The 19958-nt window shown below is 51.4% G+C and overlaps 1 protein-coding gene across 5 annotated transcripts in view; it reads right to left on the bottom strand.

Annotated features, from left to right (window-relative positions):
* Positions 1-19958, bottom strand: part of OGDH (oxoglutarate dehydrogenase) — a 108100-nt gene that overhangs the window by 26286 nt on the left and 61856 nt on the right. For 3 of the 5 annotated variants that reach the window (XM_054017760.1, XM_054017759.1, XM_054017763.1), the window contains 3 exons: positions 18906-18950; positions 11546-11661; positions 8747-8901 (listed from right to left, as the gene is read on the bottom strand). In XM_054017760.1, coding sequence (XP_053873735.1) covers positions 8747-8901; positions 11546-11661; positions 18906-18950 — 316 coding nt within the window. The remainder of the gene's footprint in view (positions 1-8746; positions 8902-11545; positions 11662-18905; positions 18951-19958) is intronic. The other 2 variants (XM_054017762.1, XM_054017761.1) reach the window with 1 other exon arrangement.

Genomic DNA, 19958 nt, shown 5'->3' with positions numbered 1-19958 from the left:
GACATTAAGATAAAGTCCCAGCCACGCTCTCCCACTCCAAGGCATGCACCATGTTTATATGTGTAACACACAGAAAAGACGTGTTAAAATTTGGATTACATCTGCTAAGATGATATTTAAGTAACTGTCCAGAGGCGAATCTATGTGATTTCTGTCGGTGTGGGGGGAATCCTATAAATAGTTTAAGGCCACAATTTTTGGGTGTACACAAGTGGAGTCACTGGACTGACAGGCCTCACAAAGGATCTCCAGAGGCAGGATGGCCAGTGGTTAGAGCTCTAGCCTGGGACTCAGGAAAAGACTTTTACTCACCTTTTTAACTGTTGTTCTTTGAGATGTGTTGCTCATATCCATTCCAATTAGGTGTGCGCGCGCCACGTGCACGATCGTCGGAAGATTTTTACCCTTGCAACACTCAGTGGGTCGGCAGAGACGCCCCCTTTATGGCGCCGGATATATGCCCCGGCCGACCCAGCGCCCCCGAGTCCCTTCTTGCCGGCTACTCTGACAGAGGGGAAGGAGGGCAGGTTTGGAATGGATATGAACAACAGATCTCAAAGAACAACAGTTACAAAGGTGAGGAACCGTCTTTTCTTCTTTGAGTGCTTGCTCATATCGATTCCAATTAGGTGACTCCCAAGCCTTACCTAGGCGCTGGGGTCAGAGTGAGGTGTTGCAGAGTGAAGGACCGCTGAACTAAATGCAGCATCACCCCTGGACTGCTGCACTATCGCATAGTGGGCGGAGAAGGTATGTACTGATGACCAAGTCGCTGCCCTACATACCTCCTGAATGTGCACATGCGCCAGGAAAGCAGAGGATGAAGCCTGAGCCTGCGTGGAGTGGGCAGTAAGGTGCGTAGATGCAACACCAGCCAAGTCATAGCACGCATGCATGATGTGATCCAGGACGAGATGCGCTGGGAGAAGACTGGAAGGCCCTTCATCCAGTCTGCCACAGCAACAAACAGCTGTGATGTTTTCCTGAAGGGTTTCATTCGCTCGATGTAGAAGGCCAGGGCCCTGCGAATGTCTAGGGAGTGCAGCTGTTGCTCCAGTTGAGAGGCGTGTGGCCTCGGGTAGAAGACAGGGAGGAATATGTCCTAGTTGACATGGAAGACAGACACCACCTTAGGGAAGAAGGCCGGGTGGGGTCGCAGCTGTACCTTGTCCTTGTGGAACATCATATATGGTATTTTCCAATGTGAGTGCTCTGAGCTCAGACACGCGCCTTGCCGAGGTGATAGCTACGAGGAAGGCTGTCTTCCAGGAGTACAGGAGTGAGTAGGTGGCCATCGGCTCGAACGGGGCACCCATGAGTCTGGATAGGACCAGGTTAAGATCCCACGTAGGGACCGGTTGTCAAATTGGTGGGAACAGGCGCTCCAACCCCTTGAGAAATCTGCTGACCATGGGATTGGAGAAGACCGAGCGCCCATTTTCGCCCAGGTGGAAAGCCGAAATAGCTACCAGGTGCACCCTGATGGAAGATATTGCCAAGCCCTGCTGCTTTAAGGACAGGAGGTAGTCCAAGAGGATAGGTACTGACGCCTGTGGGGGGGGATGGGGTCGTATGATTCCAGGAGTACCAGCAGGAAAAACGCTTCCACTTGGCAAAGTATGTGGACCTGGTAGAGGGCTTCCTGCTACCCAAAAGGATCTGCTGGACCGAATGAGAACAGCACAGCTCAGACTGATTTAGCCATGCCGCATCCATGCTGTGAGGTGGAGAGAATGCAGGTCGGGATGACAGTCGACTGTGATCCTGAATGATCAGGTCTGGCCACAGCGGGAGTGGAATCGGGGTGTCCACCGACAGCTCTAGGAGAGTGGTATACCAGGGTTGTCTGGGCTACGCCGGGGCGAACAGAATCAGACGGGCTCTATCCCTGCGCAGCTTGATTAGGACCCTGTGGACTAGCGGGAATGGAGGAAAGGCATAGCACAGGTGATCCTTCCACTGAATTAGAAAGAGGTCTGACAGGGAACCCGGAGAGTTGCCCTTGGAGAGAGCAGAACACCTGGCATTTCCAATTCTCGCGAGAGGCGAAAAGGTCTATCAGGGGAAAGCCCCACTTCAGGAAGACAGAGTGGATGACGGCCGGACGAACCGACCACTCATGAGCCTGGAATGATCTGCTGAGGTGGTCCACTAAGGTGTTCTGGACCCCTGGGAGAAACTACGCTACCAGATGGATCGAGTGGGCTATGCAGAATTCCCACAGACGAGTGGCCTCCTGACAGAGGGGGGACGACCGGGCTCTCCCTTGCTTGTTGATGTAAAACATGGCCGTAGTGTTGTCTGTGAGGACTGCAACACAACGGCCTTAAGGCGCTCTCGGAATGCTTGGCACGCCAGGCGCACTGCTGAGTTCCCGTACGTTGATGTGCAGGGATAACTCTCCTGCCGACCATAGCCCCTATGTACAGAGGTTCCCGAGGTGGGCTCCCCATCCCAGGGATGACAAATCTGTGACTAGAGACACTGAGGGCTGGGGGGCGTGAAATGGCACCCCTTCGCACACTGATTTGGGGTCCAGCCACCAGCCTAGAGAGGCTAATAACCCTGGCAGGATGGTAACCACCGTGCTCGAGCTGTCCCCACCTGGGCAGTACACTGTTGATAGCCAAGCTTGGAGTGGACATAGTCGCAGCCTGGCGTGCCTGGTCACAAACGTGCAAGAGGCCATGTGTCCCAGGAGGCAGAGGCATGTTTTCACGGTCGAGGTTGGGAAGCTTTGCAGGCTGTGGACGATGTTCACCAGGGATTGGAAGCGTGCTTCCGGCAGAATTGCCCAGGCTAGGCCTGAGTCTAATACTGCTCCTGTGAATTCTATCCTCTGAGTTGGTACCAGAGTGGATTTCGCAACATTGAGCCAGAGACCCAGCTGACTGAACATGTTCACGTTGAGCTGAACGGGAGACTGCACCTGATCCCTGGAGCGACCCCGAATAAGCCAGTCGTCGAGATATGGGAACACTTGGACCCGTTGTCGACAAAGGGAGGCAGCTACCACAGCCATGCATTGGGTAAACACCCTGGGGGCCGTGGGTAGGCCAAAAGGAAGGACGGTGAATTGAAAGTGCTGTTGATTGACCACAAAGCGAAGGAAGCATCTGTGCGCTGGGTAGATCACAATGTGGAAGTACGTGTCCTTCATGTCGAGGGCAGCGTACCAGTCTCCAGGAAAGGAATAACGGTCCCTAGTGAGACCATGCGGAACCTTCAACTTTACCATAAATTTGTTGAGTCCGCGTAGGTCCAGGATGGGCTGAAGCCCGCCCTTGGCCTTGGGGATTAGGAAGTAGCGTGAATAAAAGCCCTTGCCCCTTGACTTTCCTGGAACCTACTCTATTGCTCCCAAAGCCAGGAGTGATTGGACCTCCTGTAGAAGGAGGTGCATGTGAGAAGGGTCCCTGAAGAGGGACGGGGAAGGAGGGGGATGGGGGAAGCAAACTGGAGGGAGTATCCCCTTTCCACCGTGTGTAGGACCCAATGGTCTGATGTTATGTAGGACCACGCATGGAGGAAATGGGAGAGATGATTTTGGAAAGGGAGGGAAGGATCCTGAATGGAGACTGGTGCTCCGTCCTCGGGGCGCACCTTCAAAGTTCTGCTTAGGCCCTGCCGATGGCTTGGGAGGGTCCTGGCCTTGGTTGGCTTGGTGTCCAGTGTGTTTCCTTTTACCACCTCGGCTACGTCTTCTAAAGAAGTCCTGTCTCGGCCGAGGGGGAAGTATGACCTCTGAGGCTGTAGTCTGAAGGGCCTTCTCTGCATTACTGGGGTATGCATTCCCAGAGAGCACATGATAATTTGAGTCCTTCAGACTCTGCAGCCTTGAGTCTGTCTTCTCGGAGAATAGGCCCTGGCCATCAAAGGGCAGGTCCTGGAGGGTCTGCTGTAATTCTGGTGGTAAGCCAGAGACCTGCAAGCCATGAGATGCGACGCATGGCTATGCCCGAGGCCAGGGTCCTAGCTGCCGAGTCTGCCACGTCCAGAGAGGCTTATAGGGAGGGTTCTGGCCACCTTCTTGCCCTCCTCTACTGTAGCCCCAAGTTCCTCTCTGGACTCCTGTGGAACCAACTCCTTGAATTTCTCCATAGAGTGCCACGAATTATAGTCATATTGGCTCAGGAGTGCCTGCTGGTTGGCCACCCTGAGCTGCAAGCCTCCGGCCAAGTACACCTTGCGCCCAAACAAGTCTAGGCATCTAGTGTCCTTTGATTTAGGCGCCGGGGCCTGCTGACCGTGCCACTCCTTCTCGTTGACCGAAGCCACGACAAGGGAGCACGGTTGGGGGTGCGTATAGAGGTACTCGTAGTCCTTTGAAGGGACAAAGTACTTCCTTTCCAACCCCTTGGCCGTAGGTGGAATAGAGGCTGGCGATTGCCAGATTGTCTTGGCCTGTATGGTTCGTATGATGGGGAGGGCAACTCTGGATGGTGCCTCCGCAGACAGAATGTCCACCACGGGGTCCTCTACCTCCACCACCTCCTCTAACTGCAGGTTCATATTACGCGCCACCCTGCGGAGCAGTTCCTGGTGGGCGCGGAGGTCCATAGGAGGAAGGCCCGAAACCGTAGTCCCCGACACTGCCTCATCGGGCAAGGAAGATACCCCCGGGACTAAGGGATCCTGCGTGAAGTCCTCTTGTGGAGGATCTTGTTGCTCAAGGTCCACCACGCTAGGAGTGTGGGCCTGTATTGGCGCTGGAACAGTTGCCTCAGAGCCTCCCGGGGGCAGGGGGGGCGTGAGACACAGTGGCCTCTGGTACTTGGGGCTCCGCAGGGGTGGAACGGGAAGCCCCCGAAGGAGTCCCCTGGGCCTGATGATATGCCCAGGGGGTCCAAAAGGACCACTGTGGGGGTTCGTGGCCCGGGTCCTCATAGAATCATAGAATATCAGGGTTGGAAGGGACCTCAGGAGGTCATCTAGTCCAACCCCTTGCTCAAAGCAGGATCAATCCCCAACTAAATCATCCCAGCCAGGGCTTTGTCAAGCCTGACCTTAAAAATCTCTAAGGAAGGAGATTCCACCATCTCCCTAAGGAACCCATTCCAGTGCTTCACCACCCTCCTAGTGAAAAAGTTTTCCCTAATATCCAACCTAAACTGCCCCCACTGCAACTTGAGACCATTACTCCTTGTTCTGTCATCTGCCACCACTGAGAACAGTCTAGCTCCATCCTCTTTGGAACTCCCTTTCAGGTAGTTGAAAGCAGCTATCAAATGCCCCCTCACTCTTCTCTTCTGCAGACTAAACAATCCCAGTTCCCTCAGCCTCTCCTCATAAGTCATGTGCTCCAGCCCCCTAATCATTTTTGTTGCCCTCCGCTGGACTCTTTCCAATTTTTCCACATCCTTCTTGTAATGTGGGGCCCAAAACTGGACACAGGACTCCAGATGAGGCCTCACCAGTGTCAAATAGAGGGGAACGATCATGTCCCTCGATCTGCTGGCAATGCCCCCACTTATACAGCCCAGAATGTCATTAGCTTTCTTGGCGACAAGGGCACACTGTTGACTCATATCCAGCTTCTCGTCCACTGTAACCCCTAGGTCCTTTTCTGCAGAACTGCTTCCTAGCCATTCAGTCCCTAGTCTGTAACAGTGAATGGGATTCTTCCGTCCTAAGTGCAGGACTCTGCACTTGTCCTTGTTGAACCTCATCAGGTTTCTTTTGGCCCAATCCTCTAATTTGTCTAGGTCCCTCTGTATCTTATCTCTACCCTCCAGTGTATCTATCCCTCCTCCCGCTTTAGCGTCATCTGCAAACTTGCTGAGAGTGCAGTCCACACCATCCTCCAGATCATTAATGAAGATATTGAACAAAACCAGCCCCAGGACCTGGGGCACTCCGCTTGAAACCAGCTGCCAACTAGATATGGAGCCACTGATCACTACCCGTTGAGCCCGACGATCTAGCCAGCTTTCTATCCACCTTATAGTCCATTCATCCAGTGCATACTTCTTTAACTTGCTGGCAAGAATACTGTGGGAGACCGTATCAAAAGCTTTGCTAAAGTCAAGGAATAACACGTCCACTGCTTTCCCCTCATCCACAGAGCCAGTAACCTAATTGCCTTCTAGGAGGAGATAAGTCAGGCATGACTTGCCCTTGGTGAATCCATGCTGACTGTTCCTGATCCCTCTCCTCTCCTCTAAGTGCTTCAGAATGGATTCCTTGAGGACCTGATCCATGATTTTTCCAGGGACTGAGGTGAGGCTGACTGGCCTGTAGTTCCCCGGATCCTCCTCCTTCCCTTTTTTAAAGATGGGCACTACATTTGCCTTTTTCTAGTCATCTAGGACCTCCCCCAATTGCCATGAGTTTTCAAAGATAATGGCCAATGGTTCTGTAATCACATCCACCAACTCCTTTAGCACCCTCAGATGCAGAGCATCCAGCCCCATGGACTTGTGCTCGTCCGGTTTCTCTAAATAGTCCCGAAGCACTTCTTTCTCCACAGAGGGCTGGTCACCTCCTCCCCATGCTGTGTTGCCCAATGCAGCAGTCTGGGAGCTGACCTTGTTCGTGAAGACAGAGGCAAAAAAAGCATGGAGTACATTAGCTTTTTCCACATCCTCTGTCACTAGGTTGCCTCCCTCATTCAGTAAGGGGCCCACACTTTCTTTGGACTTTCTTCTTGTTGCTAACATACCTGAAGAAACCCTTCTTGTTACTCTTCACATCTCTTGCTAGCTGCAACTCCCAAGTGTGATTTGCCCTTCCTGATTTCACTCCTGCATGCCTGAGCAATATTTTTATACTCCTCCCTGGTCATTTGTCCAATCTTCCACTTCTTGTAGGCTTCTTTTTTGCATTTAAGATCAGCAAGGATTTCACTGTTAAGCCAAGCTGGTCACCTGCCATATTTACTATTCTTTCTACACATCGGGAGGTTTTTTTCCTCCAACCTTAATAAGGATTCTTTAAAATACAAGCCGATATTTGTCCTGGCCTTCTAGCTACTGCCCTGGCCCTGGTCGTGGTAGCCACCATGTGAGCATGAAGAGACAGAGCAAGATGGCCAAGACAGTGCTGTACGCGCCATTGCCGAGTACCCCGGTGCTGTACGGTGCCGGGGACTGGTGCCGTGAGGCAGAACTGTACCAAGATGTTGATCGGTGCCTGTGATCGTATCGGTACCGGGAGCCTGATCTGGATCTCGATGGCGACCTCCGGTGAGATCGGTGTCAGGATTGGCTCCGAGCTGAGTGCCGCTCTGACCGGTACCGGGAGCGGTGCTGGGAGTCCGCTCGGTACCAGCCGTAATGCAATTTGGATCTCCGTGAGCCGGAGCAGCGTTGCGAGTACAACCAGCGCAGAGAACGAGAATGGTGCCGGGACTGCGAGCGACGTCGTGATGGGTGCCAGGAAGAAGATCGGGACCGGTGTCATCCTTCTTCACTCGGCGACAGTGGTCGCATGAGGGACGGCTTTCCCTTCGACAGCACCGTCTGTGCTGCCGGCTGCAGAGGAGTCGGCTCTGAGCGCGATCAAGTCCCACGCCATTGAAAAGGTCTCCGGTGTGGAGGGTAGTCTCAGCTCGACCGCGGTGTGCACCGGGGAGCTTACGTGCACCGGACTCGATGGCCCTTGCGGCGCCAGAGTTGACGGTGCAGGAGCCGATATTTGTCCTATGCGCTCCGGCAATGGACGTGGCTCCAACTGCAGTGCGGGAAGCATCGGTGGCTCTCGTACCGACAAACAAGAAGTGCTTGGGCTGCTTCTTCTGGCTCGGAGATAGAGACCTGCAGTGGTGGAGGTGCTGGGGAGATCTGGCGCCGCGAGTCTTTGATAGAGTCCGAACGCGGTGCCAGACCAGTCGGTGCCACAGGGGCACTCCACACAGAGGACGATGGTGCCGAGTCTCGGCGCGCGGAGGAAGGGACCGGGCTAAGTGCCGCTCATAAGGAGCTGCTTCAGTCTAAAGTCCCGCTCCTTCCTGGTTCTCGGCTTGAAGGCTTTGCAAATGCGGCACTTGCCTGCTTGGTGGGATTCCCCCAGACACCTTAGGCAAGAGTCGTGGGGGTCTCCCGTTGGCATCGGCCTCTGGCAAGCTGAGCAGGGTTTGAAGCCCGGAGACCCAGGCATGTGCCTGGGTACTGGGATGGGGAGAAGGGAGAAGACCCCGTTCCCCCCCACTAATTAAACTAACTCTAACTATACTAAGTAATTCACAACTATTAACAACTATAACCAACTATTAATAACTAACCAGAAACTATTAACAGGTATTAAAGCGAATGCTAGGGAAAGTGGAGATCAGCTAAGCTGCACTCCACAGTTCCAACGACCGTCACGGGCGGTAAGAAGGAACTGAAGGGGGGCTGGGTCGGCCGTGGCATATATCTGATGCCATAGAGGCGCCACTCCAGGAGGCGCCTCAGTCGACCAACCGAGTGTTGCTAGGGTAAAAATCTTCCAACGACCATGCACGCAGTGCGCGCACACCTAATTGGAATCGATATGAGCAATCACTCGAAGAACCACCCTGAATTCAAGTCCCTGCTCTGCTACAGACGTGGGCAAGTCCTGTAGCCTTTCTGTGCCTCAACTGCCCCATCTGTATAACAGGGTATTGTGGGATAAATTCATTAAAGAGTGAGAGAGTTTCAGATACATAGATGACGGGGCTGGACAAGTACCATCGGCAAATCAATGGCACTAAGGGCTCCGTGGGACATCACCGAACCACCCCATCCATACGGCACCAGAGGGACACCAAAGGTAGACAGAATACCTGGTTGAGCGCACCAGCCTTGCCAGTAGGGTGCGTTTCTCGTCAGTGGTAAACTGCATGATTCCTGGAGTCTCAAATTTCCGCCGTATCCACTGACATTGCTCCAGATCATTAATAAACATGAACTCCACGCCAATGTGCTGGCAGTAAGCCATCTATTTAACACAGGAAAGAGGAACACAAGGTAAAGCAGGAGATTTAAGTTACTTTTGCCCTGCGAAGTATAAAATGTAATAAATGCCTGTCACCGCAAGTGGCATGGGCTCCTCGTTCAGAATTCAAGGAGCTCTGCAAACAGCACAGAAGGCCCAAGCAGTATTAGGGGGATGCAGGAGGCCGTTCTAACACCAGAGCACGTTGGACCTTTGGCACATCAGAAAGCGAAGAGACCTGCCAGTGTTTCGTGAAATCCAGCCCTGTTACAAACTGCTCAGTCCTCTCCCGAGCTATTCCCCAGCATTGCACTAAGCTGCTGAGGTTGTATCAGCCATATGGTTGCTCTAGGGAGCTGGTTAGTCCATACTTACAGAATAGAGGTATTCTGCAGAAGGCACAGGCATAGCCCCAATGAGGTTGTGTGGGAGATGCATTGTCAACAGCACAGTGCATGCTATGGAGTTACATGGAACAAGAACTTGCCTGACAACCAGAGAAGGGCATGCTGAGGCACAAGATATATGCGGCCAGATTGTCACAAGAGCTCGGGACCCAACGCATTCAGCTTTCTTGGAAATCTGGTCCTTAATGTTAGCACATAGGACTAGCAGTCAGGACTTGATGTTGATGGTAAGAAGAGACTATGACTTGGCAGGTGCTGTCCTGTTTTTTAAGCTGTGCTGATGGTTTCAGACTATATGCATCTTACTGAGAAAATGTGCTGTATTTGACATTGTGAGCCATAGATTGCACACTGTTTTCTGAACACTGACAGGTTCTGAGAGCAACAGCTCCAGAACACGGCCCTCAGGACAGAACAGTTACCATGCACAGCTCCTCCTTTCATAATTAAGGTATAGAGCATGTGCAATATTCTATCATCTGGGATTTGCACAACCCCTTGAAATATATAATGTGTTACCGCGCGGCTGCCACCATCGAGGCATAAAAGTTGGTGATCACAGTCCTTCTACGGACTGGGGTGAAGCACGAAACTCAGTGGCTCCTCGGGAGAAGGGCGCTTCATAGTGTGAATGAGCAAAGCTGGGCTGGGCAGTTGGATGGTTGCACCTGTTGTGGCTAGGTGCACAAAGAAGTGACAGTGCCCGAGTAACTGGCTCCTTGCCCTACTTCCTTCATTGGAAGCATGATCAGCAGCACCTGCTCCCTCCCTACTCCTGCAAGAGCGGCAGGCCAAGGGTACATGCTCCAACCACTGACAGAGGAAGGTGTCTGCTTTCGCCAGGGCTGCTCTTCCCCATCTCAACTCCTTAGTGAATCTGTTCGAGGGATGGTGCCCAGCTCTCCCTCCTTGTGCCTGCCCACCCCATAACAGCAGGCTGACTCTGGCCATCACCTCACTCCTCCATTCAGACATCCAGTGGGTTTAGCACCCACCACCCTAACAAGCATCTGGCTCTCATTCTCCCTAGAGTAAAAAGCAACAGAGGGTCCTGTGGCACCTTTGAGATGAAAAAGAAGTATTGGGAGCATAAGCTTTCGTGGGTAAGAACCTCACTTCTTCATCTGAAAGCTTATGCTCCCAATACTTCTGTTAGTCTCAAAGGTGCCACAGGACTCTCTGTTGCTTTTTTACAGATTCAGACTAACACGGCTACCCCTCTGATACCTCTCCCTAGAGTGGCTCCTTGGATGAGGCAGAAGGGGGCACAAGTTACTTATGACAGCACCCCACTGCCCCGTAGCACCAGTCCCCGAGATCCAACTCCTTGAATGAGAGCACAACTATGAGTTGGAAAGATTTGCTTCAATCCCAGACTGAGGCACTGAGCCTTCCAGATCCAGCAGCCATGTTATGTAAGAGAGGAGTAGTACAAATGTCCATCATGGGACAGAAAGCTTTCTCCCTGCCAAGCCTTGAGTTACAGGTCCCAGCCGCTTCCTTCATCCACTGTTATCTCGAGTGCAGAGCTGGGAGTGACATTCTCCTGCTTTCAATATTGTTTTGGGGATGTCTGCAGTGGGTCAGGCTCTCAGTGTTACTAATTCTCAGAATATTTATGAGTCGTATGATATCTAGTTGTTTTTTTTTTTTTCTTGAATTTCCAGCTCCTGGAGTCTTGTGCTGATGGGAGAATCTCACCTTTCATAAGTGAAGAAAAAGTTTCTATTCCCTCATGATTGCAGAGTGTGGCTGGAAAATGGGATCCTAAAGGCTCAAAATCCAGAAGGCAAATAGTAAATTTGGGAGTATTTTTATTAAGATCTCACGATTCTTGGGGAGGGACCGCACTTATGAAATCTAAACACTTGGGGTTGGCAATACTGGTCCCTGGATTGGTAGTAAGCAGAACTTGATTAGGTCACAGTGACCTAGCTCACTGTGTGATCTTGGGCATATCACAATCTCGCATAGCCTCTTTCTCCAGCTGTAAAATGGGGATAACAGCGCCTCCTATTGCTGTGAAGAGCTTGGAGATTCTTGGATGAAGAGTGCCATGTTAAGTGCTGAATATGAGTAATAAAGGAAAGGGGAACAGAGAATTCTGATCTCTGGTGAGGCAGGGGGAAGTAGCATTCAGAGTTTTATTATTAAATCTCCCGATAAAGGTCCCAAATTGGGAACCAAATGGAACAGCCTAGTTTTCTGAAGTCTGTGCAATCCCCCTGCACTTGTCTTACCTCCAGGCGGCGGATGATCTCGCGGAGTGGAAGAGCCGACTCATTGCCTCCAATGAAAGTGGTCGTGGGCAAGTGGAAGACCTTGTCGAGATCCGATTCATCAAGTCCATAAAACCCTGCAGGATTTCATGGGTAGGACAAGCCAAAGCAGGAGAGAGAGAGAGGGGGGTGTTTCGGACATGGACAGTCACACAGGAACCAGGGTTGTGGGGAGGATGACAAAAAAAGCAGCACAAAAAACAAAAATAAGCATGAAGGAGGTTTGTGTCGATAAATAACCAAGCAGTAATTAAACAGACACACAAGCACAGAACAAAAAGGTTATTACAAAAGGCACGCAGGCAACACCAGGATACAAAACACAACAAAGCAATATATAGGCATAGGAATTGGTAATTAAATTGAGTGTTGAATTGAGACGGATTGGAGTCCCACATACACAAAATACATTTTAGGAATATAATATAAGTGGGAGAAGAAAAAACAAAGAGGATTGGCCAGTCATTGAGCAAACAGATTTCACCACATGTTCCGAATTAACAAAACAAAGTTGAAGCAGAAAACAAAAAGGTTAAATGGACCGACCCAAAACAATAAAAAATAAGGAAGGAAAGCAAGATAAAGAAAGCTGCGTCAGTTTCAGGATTCTGCAGTGGACTCTTCTGAATAGCTCATGCGGGGGAGAGAAGTATTTTACAATAAATGGGACCCATGTGCTTTGAGCAAAGCCCTCTTTGCAGACAGGCAGGAGGGTTTTGCTATTCTTCCCAAGAGCTGGCTCCGTTAACCTGTTCAGGCCTATAGGTTTAAACTTGGCCACCCTTGGAGCTCTTTGTTTTCCCCTGTGGTGGATAGGTTCTTACACCAAGCCCACCACACCTTGGTATCGGAGGAGGCGATGCTGAAGCCTTCAGCATAGTAAATGGGAAGTTTCAGCTTAAAATAAATTAATAGTCTGCAAGGAAATCTACATGGGACTCAAATACAGGGCTCAAAGCAAAGAACTGGCAAGGGGGAGACGAGGGGCTCAGAACAGGGCAGCAATGCCTATGCAACATCCCATTACCAGAGGCAATCCCTTAAAGATTAACCTGTACGCCAGTGATAACCAAAGATGTTACTGATATGGCCCTATATGTGCCATTCCTCCTCTACCAACAGGCCAATTGTGCCATGAGGTTTCTTCCCCACCAACCTCCCCCAGACGTTACCAAAGCTGTACGCTGGCCCACAGGATTACAATTTAAACACCATTACAACGGTCTCTCTGAGCAGAAGATCATCTCCTTTTAGAAGCAGGCAGCTAGGTGGGAGTGTTTGGCTAGTACACACACCCTTATTTACATGTAACTCAGCCCTGCTCCTTGTACCTTGTTTCAAGCAGATAGAGATCTGCTAAGAAATTCTATTTTCATTCCATATTTTTTGGACTAGCAATAACTCCTCTGGGCAGAGAAGGAGTTCCTGACCTGCCTGCGGTAACTGGAGTCCACTGATAGGAGCCATCCTGTGACCATGCAGTGGTTTGTCTACATTCTCAGCTGCCAAGTCGCATGGAGACAAGGTCACTCCATGTTAATGGCTCTGTAGGGCTCCCTCTATCAGAGCACTTTTCAGTGCCTACTTCTGAAAGTGAAAGGACCTCTGATTTAAAAGTGAGCACTGATGGGGCAATTTAATCATGGACGAGGTATTGGCATGAATGTATTTGAAGGTTGTTTAACATCATTTGAGGGCACTAGTAAAACAGGCAGATAATTAGCACAGCTAATTACAGGCATGCTCCCAGCAGCTTTTATACTGACAAGCCCTTTTTTAGAGGGCATAAATGGGCCACAGAACCAAGCTGGAATTCTGGACAGGAAGTTTCAAGTTGTGAAGGGGGTATTATTAAATCCACAAAAATAACCTTCCTGTTGATGTTCAATAATTACTATCCTGCCCTATAGCACCTCAATGGAACTCAAAATGAGTGACAAACATGAAACCACCACCTCTGTGAGGTAGGTCAAAGTGCTTGAGACAGAGAAACTGAGGCACTGAAAAGCACTTTCCTTTCATAACCCAGCAAGTCAACGGCAGAGCTGGGACCAGAACCCTGGAATCCTGACCACCAGTCCCCTGTTCTAACCATTAGGCCACACTTACCTATTAACTAGAAGTGTGGTGAACTAGTAAAAGCAAATAAACAGGATTTGTTCTCTCTTGGTGCTGAAAAATCTGCTTAGCTTTGATAGAGGGTTTAACCCGGCCCAGGGCTCAAGCCATTCCACTTGCATCTGTGCAGACACTGCAGCTCCTCTGCACTCGTAAGGGGATGAATAGCCATGTGCCATAACAGTGCCAACTCTGGAATCCTGCCACACACAGGTTGGCAGGATGACACCAAAGGGATGGGTAAGATCATGGAGTAAGATTGTTACTGGGTGGCTAAATACACATTTACAGAGTGACTAGTGCCTTCCACTTAGGGACCACATGACAGTATACAGTTTCCATGAAGTGGCTGAAGCTTGAATGACACAGAAGAGTCATCGCAGCTCATATCAACACTCCAGTCTGGTACGTCTATAACCAGCCGCTAGTTCGGCGGCTGGCAATCAAACTTCTGGGTTCGACTTATCGCGTCTTGTCTGGACTCGATAAGTCGAACCCGGAAGTGCTCGCCGTCGACTGCGGTACTCCAGCTCGGCGAGAGGAGTACCGCGGAGTCGACGGGGGAGCCTGCCTGCCGCGTGTGGACTGAGGTAAGTTCGAACTAAGGTACTTCGAACTTCAGCTACGTTATTCACGTAGCTGAAGTTGTGTACCTTAGTTCGATTTGGGGGTTTAGTGTAGACCAAGCCTTTGAATGCATGTGACCTCCTCTGGGTCTACATCAGGCCCTCTAAAGTCTCAACTCAGTATTACACAGTCCCTACATTCCCCACAGTGTACGTGCTGTGCTACAGGAGGCCACAATGCACGACATTACAAATATGGATGCTGTTTAGAATTTCCTGCCTTGGTGGGAGGGTGCAACTTTAATAACACACAAATTTAAGCCTGCAGTAAAGCCTCAATCGGCTAGAGTGGAGTTTCCATGGGCCAGGGACCTGTCCGTGGCAAATTCCTGGTCTGTCTTCTTGGCTTTTCTAATGCTCAAATCACAGCAGTGCTGAGTTACTTCAATGAGCATATCTCTGTGCTACTGCACTACAGGCGAGTCATCCTGAGGATGGGCAAGTGATGAGCAATGTGGCAGCCACTCTCTGTGGGGGTGAAGGAACAGCTGGTCTCACTGGAGTTCCACAGAGTCCTGCTGCTGGCATGTGCACTGCATTCATGTCTCCAAGATGTTCATGCCCTGTCCAGGCCAAGCTGGCTAGATCTGGGGGCTCCAGCTGAACTGCAGTGGCAGGTGGTTTGTGCTGCTGAACGCCTCCTCTCCACAATAGAATTTTATACCTCTGGGGCAGGGAAGGGCAAAATACGGCCCGTGGGCCAGATCCGGCCCATGAGGGCTTTCAATCAGGCCCATGGGATTGCCGCTCCCAGAAGCGGCTGGCACCATGTCCCTGCACCACACCACACCCGCCCCCCACTGGGGGAAGGGGGAAGAGGGCTCCATGCGCTGCCCTCACCTGAAGGCACCGCCCCCAGCAGCTCCCATTGGCCAGGAACAGGGAACCACAGCCAGTGGGAGCTCTGAGGGTGGTACCCGCAGGTGAGGGCAGCGTGCAGAGGAGCCGCCTGCCTCCCCTGCTCACGCCCAGGAGCCACTGCCAGACATATTGGCCACTTCTGGGAGCGGCGCAGGGCCAGGGCAGGCAGGGAGCCTGCCTTAACCCCGCTGCGCGCCGCTGCCACCCTGGAGCTGCTTGAGGTAAGCAATGCCAGGCTGGAGAGCCTGCACTCCAACTCCCTGCCCTGAGCCCCCTAATCCCCTGCCTTGAGCCCCTTGCTGCACCCCAATCCCCTGCCTGGAGCCCCTTGCTGCACCCCAACCCCCTGCCTTGAGCCCCCTGCTGCACCCCAACCCCCTGCCCTGAGCCCCCTAATCCCTGCCTTGAGCCCCCTGCTGCACCCCAACTCCCTGCCCTGAGCCCCCTAATCCCCTGCCTTGAGCCCCCTGCTGCACCCCAACCCCCTGCCCTGAGCCCCCTAATCCCCTGCCTTGAGCCCCCTGCTGCACCCCAACCCCCTGCCCTGAGCCCCCTAATCCCCTGCCTTGAGCCCCCTGCTGCACCCCAACCCTCTGCCCTGAGCCCCCCAACCCCCTGCCCTGAGCCCTCTGCCGGACTCCGCACCCCCACCCCTTAACCTGAGCCCCTTCCTGCATACCACACCTCCCTCCCCACACCCCCTCCTGCACCCCAACCCCCTGCCCCAGCCCTACATTCATGGCCCTGCATACAATTTCCCCACACAGATGTGGCCCTTGGGCCAAAAAGTTTGCCCACCCCTGCTCTGGGGTATAATGGAGCCCACTGCCTTCAAAGGGAGTAAAGAGCAGAATTTGGCTCCATACGCATAAAAAGAGTTGGTCTCTTTACCTCCTCTATCACTTATTGGTTGCCCAACAGTTGCTCGACTCAGCCTTTGCTTTTGGCTGTGTTGAGCAATTAAACACAATTTAAGTGAAGCTGTTGTTTATATATAAATTACACATACCGGGGTGAAGCCAAAACAGCCTGTGTGTGAGATGCGGCAAGGTCTCTGGGTAGGAGATGGGACTACATTGCACAGAGTGCCTTGCTCCTTCTCCATGACTAGCAGGCAGCCACCTGAACAGTCCTAGGCTGGGGGGTTTCTAATGCCAAAGAAAATGCTGAGAGCCTCAGGAATGTTATGTTATTGCCTAGATTAACAGCAGTTTCCACTGCAGTCACAAGAAAGTTATTCCCCAATAGGAGTAAGGATGTGTAATGGGAAATCTACATGAGGAAATTGATCAGAATAGCTCCCACACTTATTCTGAAATACCTATAGTGCTTTAAATTCACACCCTACCGTATTCTGGAGTAATTTCCCCATGTAGTCAAGCCCTAAAAGGCAGCGGGGATTAGGCCAGGGCAATGGACATAGGATTTCAGCTCTACTCCAGCAGCAGCACTAAAAAAGTGGAAGTGCTACACTGGCCTGAGCTGATAACTCAGCCACGGACATGCTGCCTTTCGGCAGAAACGTGGCCTCAAGAAGGAAGTTGGTGCTTAATGCCAATGAGTTTTGTGAAAAGCCACCTCCCATTTGGAAACTCTTTGGTACTAGACTGGGGCCCTCCAAGCCTGCCTGCCACACTAGCAAGGGAGGCTCCCCATAGGCTGGGAGAGAGGCCTTTAGCTGTGGGCGGGCTTGCCCCCGGCCACATCCCGGAATCCAACAGGACACTAGCAAGAGAAGAGGGTGAACTATAGACCCAGGAGATAGAGGAGCATTCCTTTAGGTTTCCCGACAGTTGCTAGGTGTGTGCAAGCTGGTTGCCTCCTCTTGCTCTTTGCAAGGTGGTGGCTCACCCAATCCTTCATCCTCCACTCTAGAGGATGGGGGCTTGGGGGCACTTGGGCAGGGGTGGCGAGTTGTATGGGCCCCTGGCGTCCGTGCTCCAGTAATATTCAGGGCCCTGGGGCATGGCTCCACCAATGTTCGGGGGCAGGTCTCTCCCCTGGCCCTGCCTGCTGCCCCAACTCGCCTCCCCTGGAGCGTCTCCTGGCCCTGCCTGCTGCCATCACCACCAGCTGCACAGCAGGGCTAAGACGGCTACCTGCCCACCCTTGCGCCGCACCACTCCCGGAAGAGGCCAGCACGTCCCTGTGGCCACGGGAGGCGCGTGTCTCTGCGCGCTGCCCCAGCCCCAACTCTGCAGCTCCCATTGGCAGGAAACTGCAACCAATGGGAGCTGCAGGGGTAGTGCCTGTGGGCAGCAGCACACCGAGACCCCTCAGCCCTCTGCCTAGGAGCTGCTGACAGAGGGGTGTGCAGATCCCTTTTGGGAGCTGCCCAAGGTAAGTGCTGCACCCCTCACCCTCTCCCGCACCCCAAGCCCCCTCCAACACCCAAACTCCCTCCCAGAGCCTTAGGCAGGTGGGGGGGGGGGGGGAGAAAGAGAGGGGAGAGACTTGGACCTGTTCTGGGCACCACCAAAAATTATACAAATCTGCTGCCCCTGCACCTGGGAACAATGGGACTGCAGTTACAGATTCAGGTTTCTGAGTTTCCCTTGACTTTTTGCTTTAATTTTATGGTGGCTACGTGAACACTAGGATCAACGTTCAGGGTTGTTTTCAGACCTTTGTGTCTCTGCTCCCTTGTTATGCTCCAGTTTTTTTATTTATGTTGGTATTTATAGAAACCAGAGCTCAATTCATATAACTGGGTGTGAGAGGGTGTGGATTAGGGGCAGAGTTCGCACACAGGCAATTTAGATCTAGGTCAGATGCAAGTCAGGAGGGCGAGATTCAAGGATTTAGTGACAGCAGGAAAAAGGAATATAATCAGTCTGTAGGCGGGCACCTCTGATTGTCAGCTGTTCCCAGCCCACGCAGCTGGGACGAATTCCCTTGCTACTCACACCCATACTCCTCCATGTCACCGCATGTAACCTGTAGAACAGGACTCTGAAGAAGCACACAGACATGGTCCAATGGCAGTACAGTGTGGTCGGGCTCTCCCTAACCTTTCTATTTATTCGCTATACGGGGTTATTTTATTCTAACATAGAGATCACCTCTTTAAAACACTGGCCCAAAATTCCCCAGTTTGGATGCCTGGAAGTTAGGCCATTTCTTTAGGTGCTTGATTTTTCAAATCTGCCAAGCACATAGAAGTCAATGGCAACACAGACGCTCAGCACCTCTGACAAACTGTTTAGAGGCTGAAACAGAGAAGGGCCTGACCTTAGGTGCCCAACAGGGAAAATTGGCCTCCATGCACAATAACGATTCAGATGAAAGCAAAGTGGACCCAGTAATATGAATGTTATCTGGTCAAAGAAAGGTAGGTGCCTTGCATTGAAAGCTACCCCACTATTATGCCAATTCAAAGCAGGTTGTAGGCTCTAGAAGATATCAGGATACCAGAGAATGATTGAGCACAATGAAATAGTATTTCTGGCAAGCCAGACATGCAAGTGGACAGTATGGAAAGCACCTGAAAAACTCAGGATTAAAATAAATCTATGCACGTTGGCAGCATCACTAACCAAGCATTTAGCTCAGGCACTGTTATTCAGAGAGAAATTAAAAAACGATACAAAACACTTGACACTGTTGATGAAACATGGAAGGGTTTTGTAACTTTACCCGCTCTGCACATGCCCAGAATAACCTATTCAAAGAGAGTCCTGAACTCCAGAAGGGTTAAAGTCTCATTATTTGCATACCTCCTACTGTTAGCAATCTCAGCCGCTCCTTGAACACTGCAAGATCTGGGAGGGGAGGGAAAGGTGGGATGCAGAAGGGAGAAGACAGAGAGATGCAGTCAAAGTTAGTAAAACCAGAACTGTGAAGAGAAGTCATGGAAAGCACAAGTTAAAAAAAATAAAATAAATAAAAGTATTCAAATATGGTCAAAACCACCTTAGGAGGGAAGGCTTAGAATGGGGGATGACTACGCATTATACTGGGGAAGAGATTCATGAGGAAATCCTTCAGAAAGCCAGCTGCAAAAAGGGTGCAGGTGAAAGTGAGGGGTGTCACTGACACTGGGGAGCAATTGAGCTGCATGGTTTGAGATCTCCTCTTATTGTTCCCCTAAACGAAACATGCACACAAGAAGATTACAGTACATCGGCATGTAACAGCAGCCAGGAGTCTGACAAAGCTCTGGAAACCAACTCTGTCAAAAGCCTTGTAGAAGCATAAAGCCTTATGGGGAGGTATCATATGCAGAGTTCCAGATGCTGAACATGAGACCTTGCCCTTTCTTCACAGCTAGTTTATCAAGCTGGGAATTGTTCTGCAAATGCCAGTGTTTTGAATGCCTCAGCTCCGATCCTTGCTGCTGGCGGGAGATAGGATTTTCAAGGTCATCCCTAAAGAGCAACAATGGATTTGCTGACAGCATTCAGCTACAAGGAAACTGGATGTAGAACCACCGTGCAGCTGCCTCTGCAACATCAGTGCAAGGCACAGACAGAGGAGAACAGGTTCTCTGCACGCTGACAGATGCAGGGATGCACACCTGTCCTTATGGGGATGATGTTCTGATCACGGTCTTTGCACTGACTCAAGTCTGCCCTGTGTATAAATGTTATTAATGGCTTGCTCATTTAATGGAGAGCCACGCATGCAAAATGCTTTGTTGTTTCTGACACTGGCTGTGAGCATGCTGGATGGAGTCGGACATGCTGGTGCCACAGGCAGTCAACACGCTGGACTCCTGCGCAGGACGGGCTACAGCTGGTTAGCAGTGCCAAAGCTCCTTTTGTGGGTTA

Source organism: Malaclemys terrapin, chromosome 2 (assembly GCF_027887155.1).
Source record: "Malaclemys terrapin pileata isolate rMalTer1 chromosome 2, rMalTer1.hap1, whole genome shotgun sequence".
NCBI classification, from domain to species: Eukaryota; Metazoa; Chordata; order Testudines; family Emydidae; genus Malaclemys; species Malaclemys terrapin.
This window is presented reverse-complemented; position numbering and strand designations above follow the sequence as displayed.